Genomic DNA, 26,926 nt, shown 5'->3' with positions numbered 1-26,926 from the left:
ACCATTCCATCTCCATCTGTGCTTGCTGCGATTCCCGTACACCAAACAGTTAGGGTAAAATAGACAAATGGACAGAAGGACGGATAAGCAGATGGATATATTGATAGGTAGATAGGTAGATAGATAAGTAAATAGATAGATAGATAGATAGATAGATAGATAGATAGACAGACAAACAAAACAACTAAGTAATGAAAGGATAATAGAAGAAACTTTTTAGTGTAAGAGTAAATTTCATATTAAAAGACGAATTGGTGGTGAGGATCCTTCGTTTTTACAATCCTGCGTCTCCTATCTTGGGTTATATAGTGTAAATTATCACAAACAATCTCGTAAGGACCAATAGATCATCGCCTGAATGTTCTTTCTTTGTGTTCCTTTGTGTTACGGAGTAGAAAGCTTGCATTGTTTCTTTTTATTACATCTCTTACATCAGATTACAAATTATAGTGTAAATTATCACAAATAGCCTCGTAAGGACAAACAGATCCTCTTTTGTCCGTTCTTTCTTTGTGTTCCTTTGTGTTATCGAGTAGAAAGTGCTCGCATTGTCCGTCTGTCCATTCATTCCCTTCATCTGACCTCTTGTAATGAAGGCAGCAGTGCAAGGAAAAAGATCAGCGGAGCCACTAGCCACCTCTGCCTCAGCTACAGATTCGGCGAGAAACAACTGCTTCCCCACCACCACCATCACCACCACCCTTGCTTGTGTGTAGTCTCCAAGGCCAGACGTCGCTCCTCCCTCCCACCCACTCTCCTTCCCCCTATGCCTTCTCTTCCCGTTCCTCCATCCCCCGCAGGTTTACAGTCTGCTCGGCCGCCACCTAACCTACGTACATTGGCACGTGAATGACATCGATCCTTGAGCGTTTCGTAATCTCTGTAATGTTTTCCTTTATCCTCCTTGTTTTTTTACTTTATGATTTTGCATTTCTCTTATTTGTTTTTCTTTATTTTATTTTTATTTTGTGCTGTTATGTTCTCTTTTTTATCCTCTTATGTTTACTTCATGTTTTTTTTTTCCTTGCTTGTTTTTCTCTATTTCTTTACTTTTTCTTTATTTTATGCAGTGATGTTCTTTTTTATCCTCTTTATTGTTTACTTCATTATTCTGTATTTTCTTTCTTTTCCTCTTTACTTTTTTTATTTGCATTTGTGCTGTTGCCAGTAATGGTACATATTTTGATTGAGGAAACAGTACGTAAGTGAATGTCTTTTATCGAGGATGAGAGGACGAGCTTAGCGTCGGTGCCTGAGAGGGTGTTTCTAATTATCCCTCGAACAAACTGAGCCTTAACTTACTGAAAACGTTCCCTCGTCTCATTCATAAATAAACACAAGTAAGCCAGTCTTTAGCTTCCCCCAGTGGACCCTCTACTCCTATTTGTCTACGAGGCTTGCATGTCCTTGGCAGGTAACAACACGATTATTTTTTCTTCGCATAATTTAACCGACGATATCATCAGTAGAAAGTCCAACACTCCCGTACATTTCCACAAACCATCTGACTTGTCATGTATTGTCCTGACGTGGACCGACGGTAACTTACAACCTTGACTGCTTAAAAAAAAAAAAAAAAAAAAAAATACGTAACTGAATAGATTAAATAAGTAGACAGTTTACCTCTTAACAAGAATAATCTTACTACCTCATCTCTTCTTCCCTAACAACACTCATCTATATTATCCCTCTTGGCACATAATTTCTCAGATATTTCAGTGGGAAACTTCATGTTGTTCCGTCTCACTAAACAAGCCTCCGTGGCGCCGAGTGTTGCCACCTTTGCTCCATGTCCCGCTGTGCTGCTGTGGGCCCGTGCATGTGTTGGAATTGCCTCTCAGTCACCAGGGCAGAACAAACGCTGTCCTCCATCGTCTCACCATTATAAATCGGGACGAGGTTAAACAGTATTTGCTTCGCCAATTTCTTTGAGTGACACTCCCCAACGTCTTTTGAAGATGAAAGACATTGCAGCACAGCGCCATGGTCTGCAAATCTGTTGTGGTGCAGTGTTGCGTATCTTGCAATCTAATGTCACTTTTGTAAGAATATTGCCCCTTTGAGCCGGATATCTGAATGTCTCCCCTTCTCTCGCCGCTTTACTGGACCAGGCTTAGTATTCATTCTCACCCCCAGTCTATCTTTCTGTTTCTCTTGTGCTCGTCTTCATTTTCGCGATTCATTTTCGATTAGCTTTAAACTTCCAAAAATAAATAAATTTCTGGAAGCTCACGCTATATTCACCTTTTGGCTTGAAAAGCCCTCTGTATTCCATGCAATACCATACATATACTAAGGATTTTATTTTAACATTCATTACTAAACAGAACCAGTCACTCTGCTCGTGGCCGTATAGATGGAGTGTTTCCGCCATGTTGTCTTCTCTCTCCTCACCAGCACTGCCACCGGTAAGACTTGTTTCCGCTTTGTACTGCTACTTATCATTCAGTACTTTATGAAAGTGGGAGGTTAATGTATTCCTGAAATGTCAATTACCAGTAAACATTACAAGAATACTTTGATTAGATGCTGCTTCACCCTTGGGCACTTACCTTGAAACGCTTCGTATTTATAATCATAATTAACAAAGGCCACAAATATGACTAGACGGCTTCCCATGAGTACCTTTCCTAGTGACAGTACAAAACCTTTGTTAAACTATATCGCTAGAACCATGAAAAAAAAAAAAAAAAAAAAAAACTGGCACACCCTAACAGCTTCCACTAGAGCCTGTTAAAAGTAGCGGAGATAAGACGCCTGATATGTTGGAGAATACAGTGCAGTCTTACGTGCGCTGTTCGCCTCTGCTTTGTGTAGCGCTCTGCCTTAATTAGCACTTTTCAGAACTAATGACATTCACCTTGATGGAGAAGCTGATGAGTTACGGGGATATTTTGAGTCACGTGCGTCATGTGAGAGAGAGAGAGAGAGAGAGAGAGAGAGAGAGAGAGAGAGAGAGAGAGAGAGAGAGAGAGAGGGGGATTATTATTTCGAATATTGCTTCTGAATCTCTAATATCAAATTTCATTACTTCTAAGTGCAAAAAAAAAAAAAGAATAAATGAGAGAGAGAGAGAGAGAGAGAGAGAGAGAGAGAGAGAGAGAGAGAGAGAGAGAACAACAACAACAACAACAACAACTACTACTACAACAACAATAACAACAACAACAACAACAACAACAACAAGACGTCCCTCCCGTCTCCCTCCTTCCCACTATCTCTCCCTCCCTCCCTTCCTCCCTCTCTCCCTCTCTCCCTCCCACACTCTCCCTCCCTCCCTCCCTCCCTCCCTCCCTCCCTCTCTCCCTCCCTCCCTCCCTCCTTCCTTCCTTCCCTCCCTCCCTCCATCCCTCCCTCCCTCTCTCCCTCCCTCCCTCCCTCCCTCCTTCCTTCCTTCCCTCCCTCCATCCCTCCCTCCCTCCCTCCCTTCCTCGCGTACCAATTGCGTCCTTAAGGGGAACGTCCAGGGATATTTTGGAAGGATGTTATTCTCAGCCAGCTGCTGTTCTATTTAGGAGACCAGAATTCCTGACGAGATAAGGCCGGGGGAAGTTGAGAGAGAGGAGGCAAGAGGTGGTGTGGGTGTAATGGAAGGTTGGGGGAGGTGATACTGTAGGAAGGGGAGCAGGAGGAGGAGGAGGAAGAGCAGCAGGAACACAAGAGAAGAGCAAGGAACATCATTAGGCTTGTTGTTCCGTACAAGGCTGTTTGTAGAGACTGCCATGCCTACTACAGAGGGAGATAAATAGGAGAAAAAGGAGGAGGAGGAAAGGAGGAAGAAAGGGGTGTGGACGTAAGGTACAGAAAATAAAGGAGTAAGGGATATATATATATATATATATATATATATATATATATATATATATATATATATATATATATATATATATATATATATATATATATATACGAGTATATATATGGAGAGAAGGAAAAGAAGGAATCTACGTGTGTGTGTGTGTGTGTGTGTGTGTCTGTCTGTGTGTGTGTGTGTGTGTGTGTGTGTGTGTGTGTGTGTGTGTGTGTGTGTGTGTGTGTGTGTGTGTGTGTGATTGGAAGGGAGCGAAAATTAAAGGGAGGGACGAAGAAGAAATAAATAAGCTTTATCTTGGCAATATTCATGTGTGTGTGTGTGTGTGTGTGTGTGTGTGTGTGTGTGTGTGTGTGTGTGTGTGTGTGTGTGTGTCCTTCGCCGCATCCTCCCTTACACACATACACACACACACACACACACACACACACACACACACACACACACACACACACACACACACACACAATAATGCACATCAAAGTTCTATATTACTTTTGTCTTTTGTATAAATATACGTATAAATGTATGGCAATTATTATACACTGTGCAGCTTGCAGAGAGAGAGAGAGAGAGAGAGAGAGAGAGAGAGAGAGAGAGAGAGAGAGAGAGAGAGAGAGAGAGAGAGAGAGAGAGAGAGAGAGAGAGTGTTAAAGCCGATGTCGATGCTGGCCACCATCAGCAACACTGCAGTCTGATCCAACCGCCACCACCACCACCACCACCACCATCATCACTACTGTCTGTTAGGTAGGCCAGCTTAGGTTAAGTTAGGTTAGATGACGTTAGATTATGTTAGTTTAAGTTAAGTTTGTTAAGGTTAGGTTTGGCCAAATTTGGTTAGGTTAGGTTAGTTTAGATAAGGTGTGTTAGGTTAGGTTAGATTAGGTTAGGTCAGAATTGGTTAGTTCTGGTTATATTAGATTAGATTAAGTTGGATTGGGTTAGGCTTGCTTAAGTTAGGTTAGATTCAGTTAGGTTAGGCTGGATTCGATTGAGTTAGGTTAGATTAGATTAGTTTAGGTTAGGTTTGACTAGGTTATGTTAGCTTAGGTTAGAATAGTGCTAAGTTAGGTTTACGAGTAGTTAGGGCTTCAGTGTCTGTTCCTGTTAGGTTAGATTAAATAAGGTTGAATGTACAGGATTAATACTACAACTACCGCTACCATCATCACCACCACATCTGCTTGTTAGGTAAGGTTAGGATCTAAAGCTCTGTTGATGTTTATATTGTACGTACCTTCATTAATGCTACCATCATCAGCATCGCTATTATCAACATCACTCCCACCACCACCACCACCACCACTACCACCACCACCATCGCATCAATAGAAATTATAATGATGTGCTGATCCAATTATGATCACATGAAACAACAACAACAACAACAACAACAACAACAACAACAACAACAACAACAAGTACTACTACTACTACTACTACTACTACTACTACTACTACTATTACTCCTCCTCCTCCTACTACTATTACTACTACTACTACTATTACGATTATAGTAACTACAACAACAACAGCAACAACAACAACAACAACAACAACAACAACAACAACAACAACAACAACAACTCCAAACAACCCTCAGCCAGCCTTTTCCTAACAGCCATCATTAACTTTTGTATCAGTGGTCTTGTCATTTACTACCCTGTACATCTCTTTACATAGATCACAGTATATGGTTTGACTGTGATAGTTGTGGCGGTGAGGATAAATTTCAGACAGCAGGCTTGTAGATCCTAACTGTAACTAGTATGCTGACTATTACTAACAAACTAAACTAACTAATTAATTAACAATATAACAATATAACAAACAACAGATATGCTCCTATTTGTTTTGTGTTCTTTTGTGAGGCCAGTAGCTGTAGTGTTGACGATGGTGGAGAGATTGAATTATTATGAAGCAGGATTTACGTGGGTATGTACCAGCTGAATCATGAAAGATACTGATGAGGTGGCGTTGCAGTGATAGGGTGTTTTATTCTGGCTACTCATCCTCGCCAGCCTCTCTTCTATAAGGCTGCGCTCTTTACCCTCTCTCTCCCCATGTCAGTCTTATTTAGTCATGCTTAACACTTTGATCCTTTCTCGTCCTTTATACTCCATGTCGCCAGCCTGTCACCGTAACTTCGCCAGCTAAGGACACGCGAGCAAAGTAACAATGCTTCTGACGGATGTTCCGATGTTCTCACTCGCTGATTGGTTTATATATTTCTGTCTTGTTTTGAGACGTCCGGCAAATTAACGTTGTATTTCTATCAAAAGCATTACTTAATTGTTAGATTCTGGATTATTTTCGTTTGGGATAATCCGGTATCTTATAACTGAGTAAAGGTTTTGGTAGGAATAGAATGTTAGGTTATAGCACATTTTAAAATAATGCGTTTAGACCAAGAACTTATCAGCAGCAGTGTTTCCGCTTTCCCGTTTCCTCGTTTTCAGTCTTTTCTTCCTTCTCTTTCTTTTTCTCTCGCTGTATGGTGGACAGTATCCTCCCTGAAGTGACAAAATCCTTGGAACTGAATTGGTGACAGAATACAGTCCCGTTTCTCTTTTAAAAATCCACATGAATACTGTAGATTAATTACATATAGTTAGACTACGACTCGTTTAAATTTCTCTATATCCATGAATTCACGGATGGTTTCGAATTCCTTACAGATACTTTTGTTTTCATTCGCTTATAATACTTTTCAAATAAAGTCTTGTTGAGGTAATAGGTGCTCATTACTTCATCCTCCTACTCTTCATCTCCTTGTCACTCTTATTCTCTGCAAGTACTGTGTCCACACTCCAGTCCTTCTCTCTCCTCCACCGCCTCCTCACCTCTAGTCTCTCACCAGCGCCGCCACTTCGTCACACTCCCACCCACGTCACAAAGCACGTGACACTGTGGAGGCCGTGTGTGATATTTCTTTTTACTTCAGAGAAAGAGAGAGAGAGAGAGAGAGAGAGAGAGAGAGAGAGAGAGAGAGAGAGAGAGAGAGAGAGAGAGAGAGAGAGTAGTATAGTAGTAGTAGCAGTAGTAGTAATGATAATAATAATAATAATAATAATAATAATAATAATAATAATAATAATAATAATAATAATAATAATAATAATAATAATAATTATTATTATTATTATTATTATTATTATTATTATTATAGCAATAGCAATAGCAATAGCAACAGCAACAATAACGGTTTATTTATATGACAGTCGAAAAATAAAACAGTACGGTAAACAAATTATAGAACGAAAGTTAAATTCAAATAAAATTAAATAAAATCAATGAACGAGGTACGTACGTATGCTTACATTGCGAATTATTTACAACTCGTGTGTGTGTGTGTGTGTGTGTGTGTGTGTGTGTGTGTGTGTGTGTGTGTGTGTGTGTGTGTGTGTGTGTGTGTGTGTGTGTGTGTGTGTGTGTGTGTGTGTGTGTGTGTGTGTGTGTGTGTGTGTGTGTGTGTGTGTGTGTGTGTGTGTGTATCTGAATTCCACGGTTTTGACCTATCAGATTTCACTGGTGAGGGTCGTTCTCTTGGGTGACCCTGACCCTAACTAGTGTGAAGAGGAGGAGGAGGAGGAGAAGGAGGAGGAGGAGGAGGGGGAGGAGGAGGAGGAGGAGGAAGGGGGAGGAGGAAGAGGAGCAGTCGGGGTCACGGTCGGGATGGAAAGTCGGCATGGAGCATGACTCACGCTCGAGGAGGCTGGGTCATCGCCAGCATCCAGACCCTGAGGGAAGAGGATGACTGCGGGGAATCTGGAGGTGCTGGTGGTAGTGGTGGTGGTGGAGGTGGTGGTGGTAGTGGTGATACAAGAACTTTTTTTTTTGTGGTGGTGTTGCTGTGTGTTGTGGTGGCGCTGGGAGGTTGTAGTGTAGCTTAGGGGTGCTGTTGTGACGGTGGTGCCGCGTGGCTTGAAGGATGAAGTGACTGGTACCAATCAGTGAGTTGCGGAGGGGGAAGTGGAAGGGGAGTGGAATGGTGAACTTGAGTCATGATGGTGGGACTGTGGAGTGATGGAAAGACCTTAGGGAAGGACGAGGGGGAGGATGAGGAGGAGGTATGGGGTGTAGGAGTGGTGAAGAGGCCGGGGTCACTGCAAGGGCTGTGGAGTGGTGGACAGGTTGTGGTGTGGTGGAGGCGGAGAGTGGTGTGGGAGTATTGGAGAGGTCAGGGTCGCGGCAGGCAAGCGCTGGGAGGTGGATGAGGGTTGCGTGGTGTTGCAAAGGTTGGGGATAGTGGAGGGGTGGGGATTTCTAATGGAGGAGGAAGGGGACTGTGGGGCGGCAAGACTGAGGGAGAGCCGTGGGGGGTGTAGGTAACTGGGAGGTGCCGTTTCCTTTAAGTCTTTGGAAAGTCTTTTCTCGCGAGGGTGTCGAAACCACGTCCCTCCTGGCCTGGGATTGGCTGGCGTGCTCCTGACGTCATATCCCTCGTGACATCGTCACTCATGATCTTCGCGGACTCTGATTGGTTCACTCTCAAAGTTTATGTTGGCAGCTTTACGTTAGCTCCCTCCCGCTGCCCCTCTGCCTCCCCGCCGCCTGCCGCTCTGTTGCCACTGTGCTCCGATGCTAGGTCTGGCAGGACTTCCAGTGCTCCAGTATCTCGGAAAAGAACAAACCTGGCCTTCCACTCATTCTCGAGATGCCCTGAAGTGTTGCGGCGGGCCCCGTGTGGGTGTGTCCAGGAAGGCACGGCGGCGAATCCTCTCCCTGCTGCTGAGTACATTTGCACCGCTGCTGTCTGAAACGTTGGCGGGGAAACGTTCCTAGCGAGGGAGGGAGAGAGGAGTAAGACGGCCTTAATGTGTCTGGAGCCCTCCTCTCTCCCCCTCCCTCTCCCGAGGATCCTTCCCTCTAAGCCTCCCCTGCCCCTCACCTCACGTATACAATGTACCCAACAACTGTACCCAATAACTGTACCATAGAACCTGTGTGGGTATTACAACGCGGACGTAGAGAGAGAGAGAGAGAGAGAGAGAGAGAGAGAGAGGAGAGAGAGAGAGAGAGAGAGAGAGAGAGAGAGAGAGAGAGAGAGGACCCAAGAATCAATACCCTGGAGGGCCCTCTTGCCAAAATCCCTTCTCTCTCTCTCTCTCTCTCTCTCTCTCTCTCTCTCTCTCTCTCTCTCTCTCTCTCTCTCTCTCTCTCTCTCTCTCTCTCTCTTTCTGTTTCCTTGATGGACTCTGCTCTGCATTATCATGTTTAAATTACGATTGTTGTTTCCTTCCTGGTTAAGAAAGAAAAGAAAAAAAGAAAGAAAAGTGCTTACGTGTGTTTACGTGTGTGTATGTGTGTGTGTGTGTGTGTGTGTGTGTGTGTGTGTGTGTGTGTGTGTGTGTGTGTGTGTGTGTGTGTATTCTGCTACCTCTCATTACGTTCTCTCTCTCTCTCTCTCTCTCTCTCTCTCTCTCTCTCTCTCTCTCTCTCTCTCTCTCTCTCTCTCTGATTTCTTTCCTTCCTTCGTTTCTGCCTTCGTTCCTTCCTCCCTTCTTCCTTCACTTTCCCTGCCTCCCTTCTTCCCTTTTCCTGCCTCCCTGCTTCCCTTTCCCTGTCTCCCTCCTTCCCTTTTCCTGCCTTCCTCCTTCCCTTTTCCTGCCTCCCTCCTTCCCCTTTTCCTGCCTCCCTCCTTCCCTTTCCCTCCCTCGCGCCCTCCCTCCCACCCTCCCTCCCGTCCCGACTCCACCTCCGACCGCCTAATCTCCCCGGGTCGGTGCGGCACAGCGGTCTGCGTATTGCAAGGATCAATACAAAGCAGCGACTCACCAAAATCCTGAAGCGATCATAGCTCAGTCTGCTGGGGACGGGGGGGAGGAAGGGGAAGAGGGCAGGAATGATGGGCTGTGATTGTGGTGGTGGTGGTGGTGGGTGGTGGGGGTGGTTGGTAGGGAAAGAAGGAGGGGAAAGAGGTATGGTGGTAGTGGCTCTCTCTCTCTCCCCTCCTCCCCACCGGTCTCTCGTCTCCTTAATAAAAGAAGGAAGGGAAAAAAATCAAATGTGGTGGGTTACATTACTTACGTTCTCTCTCTCTCTCTCTCTCTCTCTCTCTCTCTCTCTCTCTCTCTCTCTCTCTCTCTCTCTCTCTCTCTCTCTCTCTCTCTCTCTCTCTCTCTCTCTCTCTTTTGAGGCGGTGTACATGAGAGCAGTTACTTCAGTTTTCAGACGTGCTTCTAGCGAGCGACGCCGCATGTAGCTGTACAAAAAGAAAAAAAAAAGGGCACTGCTCCTCGCCCCCTCCCGCCCCCGACCTTCAATACGCGACCTCCACTGGACCTCCCGAGGCCTTGGAGGGGCGGCGGGTGGAGGCAAAGCGTCAAGGTCTTCTGTTTCATTTATACGTTACTCGGTTGGTGTGTTGTGCTCCTGACGTATCTTTAAAGGTCCTTCTGCTGGCGTGCGTCACCGCTGGGGTGTTTGTGACTATGTTCTTGCAGGTTTCAGTGTTCCCTCGCGGTCTGTTTCCTACCCCCTCGCTCCCTCATTCCTTTCAAGGCCAATTGGTGGGGGTAGGTTGCCGCTCATACACTCGTACATGCACCGAGGTCACCATAGCAGCAGCAACGGCGGCGGCGGCGGCAGTGATGGCAGCAAGGTTAGGTGCATCCTCACTGTCATACGTCATTCTCCCGAGTCTCATTTGAACCGCCACGTTGGACTCCTGCTTTTTAAACTCCTCGCTTTAATTCTTTCCCGCCTGCCTCCCAAAAAGCGACAATGCCGTTTCAGGGATGGCAATATTTTTCCATTACTAGAGATGCATTTGCAGGTCAGGTAGGCTCAGGTGTGCCAATTAAGGGCGAGACAAAGACAATGGAGAAGACAGACACCCGCACTGGCCCTCACGTGCTCAATTAAGCCCAGGTGGTCCGCAGGGCGCTATTCATTACCGTAATTCTGACTCAACACAACCGGCAGATCCTTTCCCCCTCTCACCTCCACCTCCCTCTCGGCCCGGCGTACCTGCCACTTTATCTTCCTTCCACAACTTCCAGCCCCAAGCCTCTGGCCTCCTCTTTCTCTTCTCCACTCTCGTTCTGCTTCTTCACTACACTTTCCCGGACGTAGCCATGGCCCCCCGTCACCTCTTCACGGCCATCAGGATCCCCAGCCCCTCTGCCGAGAATAAGGGCGGGCAATGGGCCTGAATAGAAGTGGCTGTGGGGATGAGAACGAAGCGGGTGGAGCTGCTGGGTGGAAACTGATAGAGGAGAGAAAAGAGTGCTGGCTGGTGCGGCTGAGAGTAAGGAAGCGGGAGATGAGGGGAAGAGGGATGAGGATAATGCGAAGACGGTTGAACGGTTGAACGGTTGATGGTTGAGAGTGGAGAAGGATGATGAGCAGAAAGGTAAGGATGTAATGTGGCGCATTGGGGAATGGAGGAGGAAAGAGGAGGCAGAGAGCGGGATGGAGCAGGGAGGGAATATAGCTATTGCCACAATACTAACGAGCAGAGTTTCCAAGGCTTCTAAGATTTAGGACTTCCCCTTCCCTTTTGGCTCACGGGAAAGGAACGCCAGGTTATAGCGCAGACGATGCAGAGGAGAAACTGTGGTGCAGGGTGATGTGGTGACGGTGTTGGTGGTGGTAGTGGAGGTGCTGCAGGGGAATGATGCTTGTGGTGGTGCAGGGACGGATTGTGCTGATGGAGGTGCTGCATAGGTGGAGTGTGGCAGAGGAGGTGCTGCAGGAAAAAATGTATTTGTAGTGCAGAGATGGAGTGGTGGTAGCTGGTGGTGGTGCAGGGGTGAAGCACAGTGGTGGTGGTGGTGGTGATGCAGGGGTGAAGCAAAGTGGTGGTGGTGGTGCAGGGATGAAGCACAGTGGTGGTGGTGGTGGCGGTGCAGGGTTGAAGCACAATGGTGGTGGTAGTGGTGGTGGTACAGGGGTGAAGCACAGTGGTGGTAGTGGTGATGCAGGAGTAAAGCACAATGATGGTGATGGTGGTGGTGATGCAGGGGTGAAGCACAGTGGTGGTGGTGATAGTGGTAGTGCAGGGGTAAGGCACAGTGGTGGTGGTGGTGGTGGTGGTGGTGCAGGGATGAAGCACAGTGGTGGTGGTGGTGGTGGTGGTGGTGGTGGTGGTGCAGGGGTGAAACACACTGGGGGAGGAGACACACGAGGGAAACACATTAGTGGATAAAAATGTGGTGCAGTTGGTGGAGGCTATTTAATCCACCCCTTCTCCACTCCACTCCACTCCACCAGCTACAGTACTCGAGAAAAGATGGACTCGGTATAATTGAAGAGGAGAGTGTAATCTACAGCTGGCTGGGTACCTACTCTTGTCTGCGACGGAGAATATGAATGTTTGTTGGTTTGGTGATGTGTTGTGTTGTGTAAAATAGAGGTGGAGGCACACTGTATATTCTCTCTCTCTCTCTCTCTCTCTCTCTCTCTCTCTCTCTCTCTCTCTCTCTCTCTCTCTCTCTCTCTCTCTCTCTCTCTCTCTCCTGCTACCTGCCACCAACACAAAATTTACTGTGCGTAGACATGCAAGAGAGAGAGAGAGAGAGAGAGAGAGAGAGAGAGAGAGAGAGAGAGAGAGAGAGAGAGAGAGAGAGAGAGAGACTTTTAAGATAATTGTGTTGATGATTTTATCTGACTTTACAGATAATTCTATAATGTTTGCAAATTAAAGAAGAAGAAGAAGATGAGGAAGAAGAAGAAGAAGAAGAAGAAGAAGAAGAAGAAGAAGAAGAAGAAGAAGAGGAAGTAGAAGTAAACATCCTGGTCGTCATGAGGAAGAGAAGAGAAGGAGAGTGAGAGATAAAGTATGTATGATAATTCTAACCTAACTTTATCTAACTCAACCTAACTAGTCTAACTTAACATAACGTATCTTAACCTAACTAGCATTATCTAACGTAACTTAGCTTAACCAAATCAGCCTAACACCGTAACCCAACCCGACCTAAATAGTTTACTGTAACGACGTAACCTAACCTAACCTTAATCGTAACCTGACAAGCCTCGCTTAACGTAACCTATTAACAAGAAAAATGTGAAAAAAATAATATACTTAGATTTGTATAAACATTTAGGATGAAAAGCTTATAAAACAACAGCAGCAGGACCCAGGGAAGCAGCAGCAGTGAGGCGTTGGATAAGGCGGGCATCTTGTCAGACGCACAGATCGGATAGCTTGCAGCGGCGGCGGGTTTGTTATTCGATACAGGGAAATAATCAAGTCTAATATTCGGAGGTACGGGGTATTAAGATGCAAGATGAGTGAGGCACACTAGAAGACTTTTTTTTTTGATGAAAGATTTGTGTGTGAGGGACTGAAGGTGACAACGCTCACTGTAAAGAAGTGGAGGTAGTGATGGCGGTGGTATGTGCCGCGACCTTCACACATGCATCTTTTATTTCTTATATTTCTTAGCCTACAGCGCTGGCTTTTTATTTCATCTTATTCTACTCTGTTTTTCTTTTCTTTTTTCCTGAGATAGTGTTTTTTTTTTATCAATTATCCTTCTTTTCTTTTATTTGGAAGCGTCTGCAACGGCTTTCCAATGTAGTCTCCGTCAAAGATAGGGTTGAAAGGAAGCATGATGGTATCCTTCGACCACTTGGCGATAGTTTCACCAGCTTCCGGCAGAACTCAAACTCAGGTCATCAAGATCACCAAGTCCGAGGGCTCATCAGTCAGCCACCGCCTCCCAGTATTCATACACGCTTTGCTCTCTCACCACGACTATTTCTAAAGGTTACAGAGATGATTAGCCGGGTTATCAAGGGTGTTTCGCCTGTTAATAATGTAAAAATCTTGTTAATGTGTCACTAGAACCATAAGAACATTCTTGAAAGCCCGTCTCACTTCTAGATCTTTTGAAACAGTGGAGCTGCGGGCAGAAGTGTTTCAGAATATGATCCAATAAGTGGCAGCATTCACCATCCAAAACACAAAGAACAGAACAAACCTGAAGTACACCTCGATGCCGGGAACATTAGACATGGACGGCTGTTTGAGGTCCGCCGTAAGTCACGTGAAGCCTTGGTGAAGACGCCCGCCAAATATCGCCGAGGGAAGGTCGTTACCCTCACACCGGTGACGGAATTCCCGCGTCACGTGGACGATCAAGGAATTTCTTCTCCGCGTGAGCTTCAAAGACAGGAAAGAAAAGACATAGGGAGACAAACTTGCAGAAAATGACATGCGAGAAGGCAATTAACTGAAAGGAATTCTTGAGAACAGAGTTTATGTTCTTAACGCTATTTTTAAAGGCCATAGAGAGATGATTAGCCCTGTTTTCATAGGTGTTTTTATTGCTGATCTTGTTAAACTACCAACACAAACATGAGAAATCACTTCCATAACCACCCTCTTAAATGTAAGAGAAAGGATGACGAAACATTTATCAATACGGCCTTAAAATTCCCCCCTTGGGCTGGGAGAACACGTGTATGTACCCGCACGTGCCTGAACAGCGCTCTGCCATTCTGGAACGTAACGCAAGCCTGGATCTTGGAAAACACCAATAGTATTAGACACCTTAGTAGATTTCTTGGACACGGAATCCTCAGTGCTGAAAATAAGAACCAAGGCGAGGGTGACAGAGGAAAACACTTGGGTATCAGGTATGGGTGACGCTAAGGTTGAAATGACACGCCTGGAGCAGGAGATAAATTGCTTTTGCTTTGAGACCTCGTAGACTTAGTGCATAAAAGGGAAGGTGATACAGAAAAGCGTGAAGGAACTGGAGGAAATTACGAGCACGCGAATGAACAGGAATTAATGGAAGCGCTGAAGAATTACAATAAAGAGATACAGAAACCCTGTGGTGATCACTTGAATGGACATAACAAACCTGCATGAGGGCAAGGAAAAGGAAGTCGGCGACGGAGGGAAGAAAACAGTGGAGACAGATAAGTACAACAGATACTCAGAAGAAAGCTAACCATTGATAACACTCGGAACCACATTTTGAAATTCAGTGGGTCACTCCTCATAATAATTTTCAAAGCTACAGAGATTATAGGTCTAATTCTCGTAGACATTCTTGTTAAATTATCTCTAATCATAGAAAAAACTCTTGAAAATCCAAATATCTTTCAACAAAGCCCGTCTAATCATTACTTGAATCATGAAAACACCCTTGAAAATCACCAATAACTTCCATTAAAGTCTGTTAAAGAACATGAGATGGAACGCCGAAACATTTGAAAATGCAGTCTCTCTCTCTCTCTCTCTCTCTCTCTCTCTCTCTCTCTCTCTCTCTCTCTCTCTCTCTCTCTCTCTCTCTCTCTCTGAAGTGATAATGAGTGGGGAAGAGGAAAGAAACAAGAGAAGGTAGCCACTGAAGGAAAAGAGTTGAGTTACCCTTACACGTGTTTATCGCACCTGCATTTTCTCTCCTCGGTAACTTGATACATACTGATCGCAGGTGTTCCGTTCCGCGCCACCACCACCACCACCACTACCACCACGAAACGAAACACTGAGAAGGAAGTGAGAAGAAACAAGGAGAAAATAGTGAATTATAAACGGAGCAGTGACTAGAGAGAGGAAAGATTGGGTGACAAAACAGGACAGTAGGTGACGAGAAGGGGCTGTGGATAACAGAAAAAAGACAGTGCGTGTCGGAAAAAGTTTGACGGGGAAACAGTGGTTGAGGCAGCCATGTTAAGATGAAACTCAGCACCCAGAGACTTGTGCAGAAATTCGCGACTCCAAAATGGCGGGAAACGAGCAGTTTCTCTCTCTCTCTCTCTCTCTCTCTCTCTCTCTCTCTCTCTCTCTCTCTCTCTCTCTCTCTCTCTCTCTCTCTCTCTCTCTCTCTCTTAAATACCTGTAATTTGCATATCGTAACACACACACACACACACACACACACACACACACACAGAGAGAGAGAGAGAGAGAGAGAGAGAGAGAGAGAGAGAGAGAGAGAGAGAGAGAGAGAGAGAGAGAGAGAGAGAGAGAGAGAGAGAGAGAGAGAGAGAGAGTACATGCTAAGGCCCAAGCTGAAGCAGAAAATGAGGGGAAACAAAAGACAGAAGAGAGGGGAGGAGTAAAACGGAAAGATGAAGAGAAACAAGAATACGGAAACTGATAAATGATTGATAATGTAGAAACAAAACACAAGGAAAACAAACGAATACAGTAGAAGAGGAAGAAGAGACGAAAGTGAAAGAGAACAGGATGAACTAAAGTGCCACATGAAGTAGGCAGAATGTGCTGTGATGGGGAAAAGAACGCAACATCCAGTCTTTTTCTGAAACGCTTTGACCTCTCACCACGACTGTTTTCAAAGCCCAAAGAGAAGATTAGCTGGGCTTTTTTTTTTTTTTTAGCGTGTTTCTCTTGTTAATAATGTAGAAATCCTGCAAATATCTGACTAAAACCGTAAAAAAGAACGCCTTTAAAAATCCGTGTAACTTCAAGAAGAGCTTGTAGTCAGGGTGCGGGGCAGTTTCAGAATACAATCGCTAGATTCAGTGAGCGGTGTCTGGCAACTAAAGTACCTTCCCGCGGCATAGTACTCCGTGACCCCTCTTGCTGGTGACGCGGCAGTCTGAGAGAGAGAGAGAGAGAGAGAGAGAGAGAGAGAGAGAGAGAGAGAGAGATCAATATGGTTTAGTAATAGTACTTCGCTGTGTGTGTGTGTGTGTGTGTGTGTGTGTGTGTGTGTGTGTTTCCATTTGACTTAACGTGATTATTATTTTTTTCTTGTATATCGTATTTGTGTGCATTAACTTATTTCGATTTACATAACTCTCTCTCTCTCTCTCTCTCTCTCTCTCTCTCTCTCTCTCTCTCTCTCTCTCTCTCTCTCTCTCTCTCTCTCTCTCTCTCTCTCTATGTGTGTGTGTGTGTGTGTGTGTACTACCCTGTTACCCAAATCAATATTTTCGGTTTCCCCTCCAAACATCCAAGTTAGCGTTCACTCAGTTGTAACATATCGCTCTTGTTCTCATCTCCTATCCCTCTTTATACATTATATGTACCAAACACTGATATAGTCTCTTTCCTGAGAGATGCAAGTATTCCACATTTTGTAAATCAGTTGAACCGTATTTGAATAAGTTCTGCTTCGAGGGTTCTTGGTCTTTAAGTCTTGCATCTTATTGAATTAATTGTCCTGTTAACACTTTTTTTTCTTCTCTTCTCCTGCCTTCCTTCCTTTCTTTCTTTTTTCTTCTTTTTTTCTTTCCTTTTTTCTTTTCCTCCCTTTCGTTTTTCTCTTTCTTTTTTCTCTCCCTTTCTTGCATCCAGAAACAGTATTCACAAACATTTCGGTGTCTCTTTTTAACAAGTCTACTTTTAACAGGCTCTAGTGCAAGTTTTTATAGCCAAGTGATAATGTAACGGATTATGTGTCAGTGACAGGAAGACGCTTATGATAACTTGACGTAGTAATTACTGTGCGCTTTTGATTGATTGATTGATTGATTGATTGATTGATTGATTGATTTTTAAGAGCACGCAGCCTTCTGAGTGCTTGTCCAGATCTTCCCAGTTCATTCATCTGATACTGAAATTTATTTACAATACCAAAGCAGTCTCTCTCTCTCTCTCTCTCTCTCTCTCTCTCTCTCTCTCTCTCTCTCTCTCTCTCTCTCTCTCTCTCTCTCTCTGTTGATTTCTTTTTTTTTTTTTTTTGGTGGGAGGGGTGGGCATTAGAATCATGAACACATCCTTGAAAACCCCAGCAGTAACTTCTGCTATAATAGTCATGCTCAGTCTTTCTTCCCTCTTACCATCTTTCTTTCCCGATTCTTGACTATTGATTACTGTATCTTTGTTTAGCTTAGTCTCCGTAAAGCATCTCTGTTTCTTTATCATTAATTCTGCTCCAACTTCACAAATAATCAGTTCATCTATATCCATGTAAGTAATCCTTGGTTCTCATTTTTCATCGTCTCAGCGTCTTATCTTAGTACTTTTAACAAGCTCTGGTCTCGTGGAAGTTATTGGGGGTTTTGAAAGCTGTCAGCGTGATTCAAGAAGTTTCGTCCCACAGTTTGAATTTATCTTACTTCCAATCGTTCTTTTCTCTCTCTCTCTCTCTCTCTCTCTCTCTCTCTCTCTCTCTCTCTCTCTCTCTCTCTCTCTCTCTCTCTCTCTCTCTCGTGTGTGTGTAAGGATACGTGTTCTTTAGGCGCTTTGTAATAATGATACGTGTGGGTAACATGATACTGCTTGAATAACTTTACCGCAGACTCCAGGCACGTGTACACTCGAGGTCACAAGTCCAGTAACCTTTTATAATCACTACAGGGTTTATTTATTTATCTTTCTTTTTTTATTTATTTTCCACTCCCTCAAGCTGAAGCCCTCTGATCTGCTAAGAATATGTTAGCCACCATGTTTTATAGAGAGACTGTCAGCAGGTCGGAGGTATTAAAGTCTGTATTCTAAAACATTTTGCTCTCTCAACACAACTATTTTCAAAGGCCACAGAGATTATTAGCCGGGTTTTCAAAAGTGTTTCTCCTGTTAATAATGTGAAAATCTTGTTATTCTTTCACTAGAACTATATAAAACACCCTTGAAAACCCGTATAACTTTAGCTAGAGCCTATTGAGAATAATCGTGGTGTGGGCAGAAGTGTTTCAGAAAGAATGAAAGGGCAAAAGACAGTGGAAGGGAGTGTATAGGTTACTCGGCAACTGACAACAGCTGCACCGTAACTGCGTATAAGTGGTGCTAGTCGAACACACCATCCTTCCTCTCTCTTTATCTCTCTGTATACGAGTTCTTTTATAACGGCTGAGTAATAACAGAAAAGAAGAAAAGAATGTTGTCCACCTGCTTTCCTCTGTTTACGCCAACAAGATTCCGAGAAATAGCGTGTCCTCATCATTATCAGCTAAATGTCTGTGTTGTTCGTGCACGACCTGAGCCAGCAGAGGGAGTTCAAGGACTTCGTAAAGGTGACCGACACTGACAAGCGGGAAAGAAGACTTGGTTTCCATGGGCTCGTATTTTGAAACGCTCTGCTCATCAGCGGTGTTTTCAAAGGCCACGATGATCAGTTAGGCTGCCACGGGTGTTTTTCGGATTAAAAGTGCAGTCCTTATTAAATTATCAATAGAATCACGAAACAACACTTGAAAACACCAATATCTTTCATCAGAGCTTGTCCTGTTAAATGTGGCTCTTTAGTCTTTGCATAATGCAAGACTCACTTCAGAAACACATCAGCTTCGAGTTGCTTAGTAAGACAGCGGAAGTTTTAAGCAGATATTGTAAAAAACGTTTAAGTTATTGCAGCTCTTATACCCAGGCTTTTATTTTTGTTTATTTTGTCTTTCACTCTTTCCCATTCTGTCTTCGTTGGTAAGGAAGTAAAAGAGTCGAATGGGGCTAAATCTGATGCTGAAATGAGAGACAAATTTATTTCAATCGTCTTCCTTGCCAGTCTTCCTCCTTTTCTCATAGTAATTTGTTGTTGTTGTTGTTGTTGTTGTTGTTGTTGTTGTTGTTGTTGTTGTTGTTGTTGTTCTTGTTGCTCTCAGAGTGTTCTATTATACTCTCTTCTCTCTCTTCTGAATCTCCTTCCTCGTGCAGCCTTCGCGATTTTGCTAATGATATCTTATTAATTGTTGGGCGTCTCCTCCTCTTCCTCTGTTTTCTCTTCTAATAAAGTTACATTTCCGCTAGTGACACCATCGTAAGAGTTATCGCCACTGAAAAAAACGAGGACAGAAAGCCACTGTGTTATTTTCTAAACGTAATATACTACTTCTGACTGATGCAATGTAATAAGGAAGATAGTGAATCCTGAAGTTGGTCACAGCGGTGGTGGTGATAATGACAGTAGTGGTAGTGGCGGTGGAAGTGGTGTACGTGGTGATGGTGTCTCTTCTACAGTTTACTACAATTAAATTTTTGTTACGAAAGGAAAATGTTGCGGAACCTTCTACTGAACTGCCGCATCATCCCTTCTGTGTACTATACAGAGATAGATAGATGGAAATAGATAGATAGAACTTGTAGTTGCATGAACAGTTATTGTGGTGCACTCAGCCAGTCTAGAAAGAATCTAATAAGGGTTATTTCTTTGCTAAACAGCCATAGGAGAGGCTGTTTATTTATTTATTTATTTATTATTATTATTATTTTTATTTATTTATTTATTTTATTTATTTTTTTAAGCGGTTGATCTGCAGATCTGAGTTACATGCTTTACTGAGCAATTCACTGCGAGCATGTTGTATTATATGGACGAGTTCGTTCGTTTTATAAAGGATTTACATTGGCTGTATAGATAACAAGATGTGTGAAATGGTTGTTTGATAAACTTCTTAAGACCTCTGTCATTGTATAATATTTCTTGTATTCCTCCTTCCTTCACTTTGTTTGCCATGCGATTTAGCTAATTCCCTGCACCGTAGTGGTCTATATCACCAATGTCGAAATTACTATTTAATTAAGTTTATGAAGGCTGAGAATGTGAAAGATATATGTATGTGTGTGTGGTGCTTTGTCTGGACCATCCCGAAGAAGTTTATCAGTGTTGATTGATACTTACGAAATTGAAACGGTATAATTATGAATCAGTTTAAACTTAAGATGATGTGGAGAGTGAGTGAACAAGAAGGTTAGGTAGCGAGTCTTCCCTGGTATATAATTGAGTCGGTGATAATGAGAGTGGCGGTGAATTAAAATGAGTGTGGTGGTGATTGATAATGAATGAGTAAGTGGTGGTGAGTGACAGAGTGGTATTGGATGACAGAGAATGATAGTGAGTGATGGTAAATAATGCAGAGTGGTGGTGAGTATAAAGTGTAAACAACACAACACGTCATTCAAGTTTGCACACCTGCCACCTCACTTCATCACCTCGTCACCAGCCCGCAGTACCACGTCTTGTTATGACATAGCCCAGGTGAGCGTGTGAGTATGGTGTGTTGCCCCCCATGCCATGCCAGGGCCCCGCCAAGTGACAGGTGACAGATGACAAGTGGCTGGGCGGAGGGTGCATGCTGTGGTGGTGCCGGTGTTGTCCTGTCACTACCTCATTAACCAGGAAGGGTTACAAGGCAGCTGTGATGCAGGTTGCCTCATGGTGTGTATTGCTGCTGTACAGGTCTAAGGGGATTAAGTAATGTTGGTTTTGGTGTTGCATTTTCCTTATTTTTGTTGGACGTGAATGTGTGGCATTTTGCAGTTTGTGGTGGTGGCTGGCAGAGGGGCTGCCTGCTGGTGGTGGTGCTTTTGGGTTTGGTAAGGATCCTTGTGTGCCTTTGGTTTTCACTCATTGTTTTGATTACACCATGTTGCCTTTCATGATGGGGGGAAAGGGGCATTGTTTGGGGGAGCAGGGGCTCGAACTTCATTTGACATTCTTCCTCTCTTGTGATTGCCGGGAAAATTTTACCCCAGGAAAATTTTACCCCACACACAGTCTGAACAGACTTATCTATCAGTGTGGCAAGTGAACAGTCAACAGTGGCTGGTGCTTGAAAACATGCAGTTAGTAATTTTAATGGTAGATCATAAGATTTTCAACTCCATATCTTTCTTAACAATTTCTTTTTCTGTGTACAACAAATTTGGGATCCCTTGGGAAACCAGGCTTTTAGGATAAAGGGTAACAAATACTATTACCTAACTCAGAAGGCATTCTTGGCTCTGTCCTGAGCACCCAGTAAATTACATGAAGTTCTGCATTAGTCTTTTGGGACTGTAATAGCAATGGGGTTGGTAAATATCAAGAAGAAGCATGTGGCCCTATTTCCTATTTTTTTGGCTCCTACCCCCTACAATGTTGGGAACCTGGTGGGAAAGCAGGGTTTTCAGGTGGGGAAAGCTGAAATAGAACCAAATACTGCCTCTTACCACCAAAAATAAATAAGAAACTGCCTATTACTGATGTAGCTCTATGTCATATTTACTGGTTTAGTTGGGTTAGGTTCATTTAGGTTAGGTTTAGCTAAGTTTGGTTAAAATGCTAGCAGCAAGAGCAAGATCAAGAACATGACGGCCATCATAACAACGAGAACAGCCGCAGTAAGAGATAGCTTCCTATTTATTTTTGGTGGTAAGAGGCAGTATTTGCCTCTATTTAAGCTTTCCCCACCTGAAAACCCCATTTTTCCGCCAGGAATAGGAGCCCCAAAAAATAGGAAATAGGGCTGTGTGACTATTCTTAATATTTACCACGGGGTTGTCAAAAGTAGATCTCACGTCTTAACTTTATGACTTTTAAGTGTTGTGGGCCAGGATCCCTTGTAGATTTGCAGTCACTGACATATGTCAATTTCTTGGCCATGCAAATTGAAGCACCTAACAATAGTGGTTTCATCTTGGCTATATAATGGTGAAAGGCTTTTCAAAACTAAGCCAAAACCTAAATGGGAGGGAATCCCACCAAGGACATTTGAAAGAATCGAAACATGGCTATAAACCATAACCTACCTTGATGCACAGACAGTGTGTGTGAGTGTGTGAGTCCATGACAATGGCTGTTTTGAAAATAGAGTGAAGACAGGGTATTGTGATATGATGTGGCATTACCCATGTACAGCAGATTGATGCATACACTGATTGATCTAGTGCTACATATAATCCTGTAATCCAAAAATAGCTAATGTCATTAATTGTTTCAAGCATGGGAAAAGGAAAACTTAAATTAATATACTAGAGCATTGTATCAGAAATTTTGATGATCTGAACATGTTGATAAAAATTGCCTAACATACAAAACTAATATTCAGTATTCTTGGTGCACTAGTAAAGTGTTGTAAGATGCACTTCGAAGACACAACTGACGCAGACACACCATGGAAAAATTTCAAATGCCTTAAATTCTTCAGATATATTTTACAGAAACTAAGCAAGAACACTTTAAAAAATAGTGAATATATATAGAATAATAGTACTTTAAAATGGTAAAAGTAACACTAAAGGTAAGACAGTCAAAGTCGACTTAAGTCTGTTTTGGCTGTGGCCAGTAACTGATCAGTAAGGTGATGATGAAACTCTCCAAGGGTACTGCACCAGTTCATTCTTTCACCCTGGTCAGCTGCTATACTGTCATCACTGTGGATAGCAGGGCTGGCAGCAACCTGTTCTTCCCCCCTGCATTAGTGTTACCATAACCCATGTTACGTTTTGCAGCTCATCCCTACATTTTCATGCTAACTGCTTTTCTGATCTTGCTAACTGCATTTCTCCCCTCCTCCCATGGCTTCACTGCACAAGACTCTTCTTTCTCTCACCCCTATTCTGTCCACCTCTCTAATGTAAGAGTTAACAACTATTCTTAACTATTCATCCCTTTCTCTGGTAAACTCTAGAACTCCCTGCCTGCTTCTGTATTTCCACCTTCCTATGATTTGAATTCCTTCAAGAGGGAGGTTTCAAGACACTTATCCTTTAATTTTTGACTACCGCTTTGGACCCTTTTCAGGGACCAGCATCTCATTGGGCCTTTTATTTATTTATTTATTTATATTTATTTATTTATTTATTTATTTATTTATTTATTTTTATTTTTTATTTTTTTGCCCTTGGCTGGTGTCTCTTCTACATAAAAATAAATAAATAAATAATAATAATAATAATAATAATAATAATAATAATAATAATAATAATAATAATAATAATAATAATTAGGGTCTTGAGCCTCATGCATTAAAGTATGACTTAGAGCAAGCTTACCCTTAATGTTAGATGCAATTCATGTTAGCATATTACATGTTAGTGGCATTTTGACTACTCAACAACTTATTTATTTATTTATGTATTTTTGCTGTCTCTTTTGTTCCTACTGCAACATTATTAAGTGATTAATATTTCTTATTCTTCTTTGCAGTGAACCTTTGAAGGAGAGGCATAGGGCAGTTTAGGCTGCTGCCTCCTTTCTTCCTACCTATCTGCCTGCTTGCCTACCAAGCCTTCCTTACTTTTATGCATCATGTTTCGGCGGCTGCGCAGTCTTGGACATGCATTTCTGCTTCTCACCTTTGCTGCTGTGATCATATTCCTCTGTGGGTGGAGAGATGCCCAGCCAGCTCCCCTGCAAGGTCCATCATCTACTGTGGTTCAGGAAGGCCTTGTAGTAATTCAGGAAAAGGACCTTGCAGTCAATATGCCTCTGTTCCCAGCATTCAACCAGCAGCAGGAAGCTGTACCATTGGATGCAAGGGAAAATGACCTTCTGTACCGACCACCACTGGATGTAGCATTCATCTTCACACATGCACGGGACAACTGGCCGCTGCAGGCAAGGTTTCTTCTCTTGCCTTCTTAAGATGTCAAAAGATAGCTGGCTCAGGTCTGAAAGTGAAAATTTAAAGTTTAACAAAGAATATAATTTCCAGTTTAACAAAGAATATAATTTCCTGTCTGATAAGCCACTTATTTTTTCAGGGGAAAGTATAATAATTTGCCTCCTGCATCTAATGTAGGCTAATGAGATAGGTACATCCTTTCTACAAAGTCTTTGTAAAACACAGTGCATCCTGTACACAGATGTCTCTCTTACTCATAAACACAGTGCATCCTGTACACAAATGCTTCTCTTACAGTGGCAAATGTTCATTGAGTTTTAAGATTTATATATATATATTAACATCTTGTTTTGATTTGATTTTTTTTTTATCTTGAAAGATAGTGAGTCATAGGAATGAAGAGAAACTTGAAGAAAGTATGTTCTTAGGTTTTCTGCCATTTCCATTGGGTTTCTTAGGAAACAGTGCCAGTCATAGGTAGACACATAGATGAATCATTCTTCATTCCCTGTCACAGATTCAGAGGTCAAGGAGCCACATTTAACCATTAGTAATATACTTTAGGCTCTGATTTAGCTTTTGCCCTACCTCTAGAATTTATATAGAATTTCTCTCTCTCTCTCTCTCTCTCTCTCTCTCTCTCTCTCTCTCTCTCTCTCTCTCTCTCTCTCTCTCTCTCTCTCTCTCTCTCTCTCTCTCTCTCTCTCTCTCTCTCTCTCTCTCTCTCTCTCTCTCTCTCTTATACAAAGCTCAATTAACTCATACTTTTACTAAGCCTTGAAGTTGCATCTGTATAAAGAAATAATATATCACAAGGCCATAGAAAATTTTCTGAATGACATCATTAGATGATGATGCTTATATGAAGTTCCATGCCTGTAGAAATGGCATCAGTAGGCAGTGGTTTTATACAATTTTTTTTTGTTACTTAATGACAGAGGTAATTCAGTCTAAAATAATTGCTTAGCAACAGTTTCTTGGCCTCCAGATGATGACTTAGTGAATACAGTAACAAATGTCATATAAGTTTCTTCATTCCTTAATGACAGAAGTAATATACTCTAAATTGCTTAACAACAGTTTTTTTTGGCCTCTGGATGATGAATTAGTTAATGCAAGTGTCATTAACAGAAATTATTCTGACAGGACTTCAAGATTATGAATTACATAATTCTCAGTTTCAGATGTGTGTACCTATGCACCATCTGATCCTTCTTACATCTCTGAACCCTGGTGTGGAGAACACTTGAATTACTGGGACTCCTAGATTTTAAGTGACAAAATTAGTTCTTGTTAGATTTGTACCAAAATTGCCAGACTCATAAAAGCTTGATGAAACTTACTTTAGATTTAACTTCTTAATAAATGTGGAAAGTAAAACGGTGCCAGATTTTGAAAACTGGCCTGGTAAAAAAAATTCAAGCAAAGTCATATCTATGCTGTATGTTTGTCCAGAAATTTGTTGACTATTTGTGTATTAGCATTTTGACACAAATTCTTGCATAAACAAAGAAAAGTCAAGATTTATTCTTTGCTCCAGGGCTTAGTGCTGTGTGAGGTATCAAATGGTAAATGATTTTGCCAAGTCCCTCATTACAATATGTAATTGTTACAAATGTCCTAATGTCTTCCTCACTCATAGAATCAACTGAGAGTGGCTGCAGGGTCCTTGCTGGCACACTCATCAGCGCCGCTCCGTCTTCATCTTATCACAGATGAGGATGGCTTCCACACTGCTACCAAGATCATCAATGAGGTTCAAGCCACCAACCAGCTTGATTCCAGACATATCAAGGTCAGTGCAGCTTCCATTATTTGTTATCCATCTGTCCATTCAGGATCTACTTGGGTTAATTTCAAACATCACAATCATCTTCTTATATGAAAAGTTTTTGCATTAACTTGATTTGAAATTTAATTTCATTCTTCCCTTTTAATGTTTTTTTTTTTCTTTTCACTAAAGCACACACACACACACACACACACACACACACACACACACACACACACACACACACACACACACACACACACACACACACACACACACACACACACACACACACACACACACACGTTACAGTCCTAGAAGTCCTAGAAGTGAGAAACATAATGGAGGATCTTGATGTGAGAAAAGTCTCTGGGCCAGATGGTGTGTCAGGTTGGATCCTTAAGGAATGTAGCAAACAACCAGCTGAGAAAAAACACAGTATCATAATGAGCTAATTAGCTGAGGGTAAAGTCCCCATAGACTGGAAGAGAGCAGACATTGTTCCAGTTTATAAAGGGAAATGTCTCGAAGAACCATTAAGTTATAGACTAGTGTCCCTGACAAGTGTAGTTACAAAGACTTGTGAAAGAATAATTAAAGATAGGTAGATAGTACCTAGAAGGCAAGAACAGATTGACTGACAGGCAATTTAGCTTTAGCGAAGAAAGATCTTGCACAACAAATTTGACATGTTTTTACTTAAAGGTGATAGATATAGTACAAGAAAGATATGACTGGGCAGATGGAATTTATCTGGATCTACAGAATGTGTTTGATAAGGTGCCACATAAGAGACTGCTATGGAAGATAAAAAACATTAGAGTTCTAGATAGAGTGATTTTGAAGTTGATGGAAGATTTTTTGAAGGACATAGAAATGAGAATGGTGATTAGAGATAACCCTCATGGGGAAAAGTGTTTAGTGGAATTCCACAAGGGTCAGTACTGGCTCCAATTATGTTTGCAGTGTATATTAATGACATAACAGAAAAAGTGGTTATGTGAGTTTGCTGATGATGCCAAGTTACTTAGGAAGGTGGGAAGGGAAGAGGATTGCCAAGCACTACAGCAGGATTTGAGCAGAATATGGGAACAGAGTCATAAATGGGAAGTGGAATTCAACATTAGAAAATGTGTGATGTAATT

General features: G+C 42.6%; 1 protein-coding gene across 5 annotated transcripts in view; it reads left to right on the top strand.

Moving 5' to 3' along the window:
* Positions 1-12,575: 12,575 nt before the first annotated feature.
* Positions 12,576-26,926, top strand: part of LOC135090584 (xyloside xylosyltransferase 1-like) — a 34,348-nt gene continuing 19,997 nt past the window's right edge. For 2 of the 5 annotated variants that reach the window (XR_010262047.1, XR_010262046.1), the window contains exons 1-3: positions 20,451-20,661; positions 23,593-24,003; positions 25,653-25,805. Coding sequence is in view for 1 of the 5 variants with exons in the window: in XM_063987477.1 (XP_063843547.1) it covers positions 23,695-24,003; positions 25,653-25,805 (462 nt within the window). In the remaining 4 variants the exon portion in view is untranslated. Of the gene's footprint in view, positions 12,598-20,450; positions 20,662-20,683; positions 20,842-23,592; positions 24,004-25,652; positions 25,806-26,926 lie in introns of those variants that run through there. The other 3 variants (XR_010262049.1, XM_063987477.1, XR_010262048.1) reach the window with 3 other exon arrangements.

The sequence above is a fragment of the Scylla paramamosain genome, chromosome 3, assembly GCF_035594125.1.
Source record: "Scylla paramamosain isolate STU-SP2022 chromosome 3, ASM3559412v1, whole genome shotgun sequence".
Classification (NCBI taxonomy): domain Eukaryota; kingdom Metazoa; phylum Arthropoda; class Malacostraca; order Decapoda; family Portunidae; genus Scylla; species Scylla paramamosain.
The sequence above is the reverse complement of the archived record's forward strand: the minus strand, read 5'-3'. Positions and strand labels throughout refer to the sequence as shown.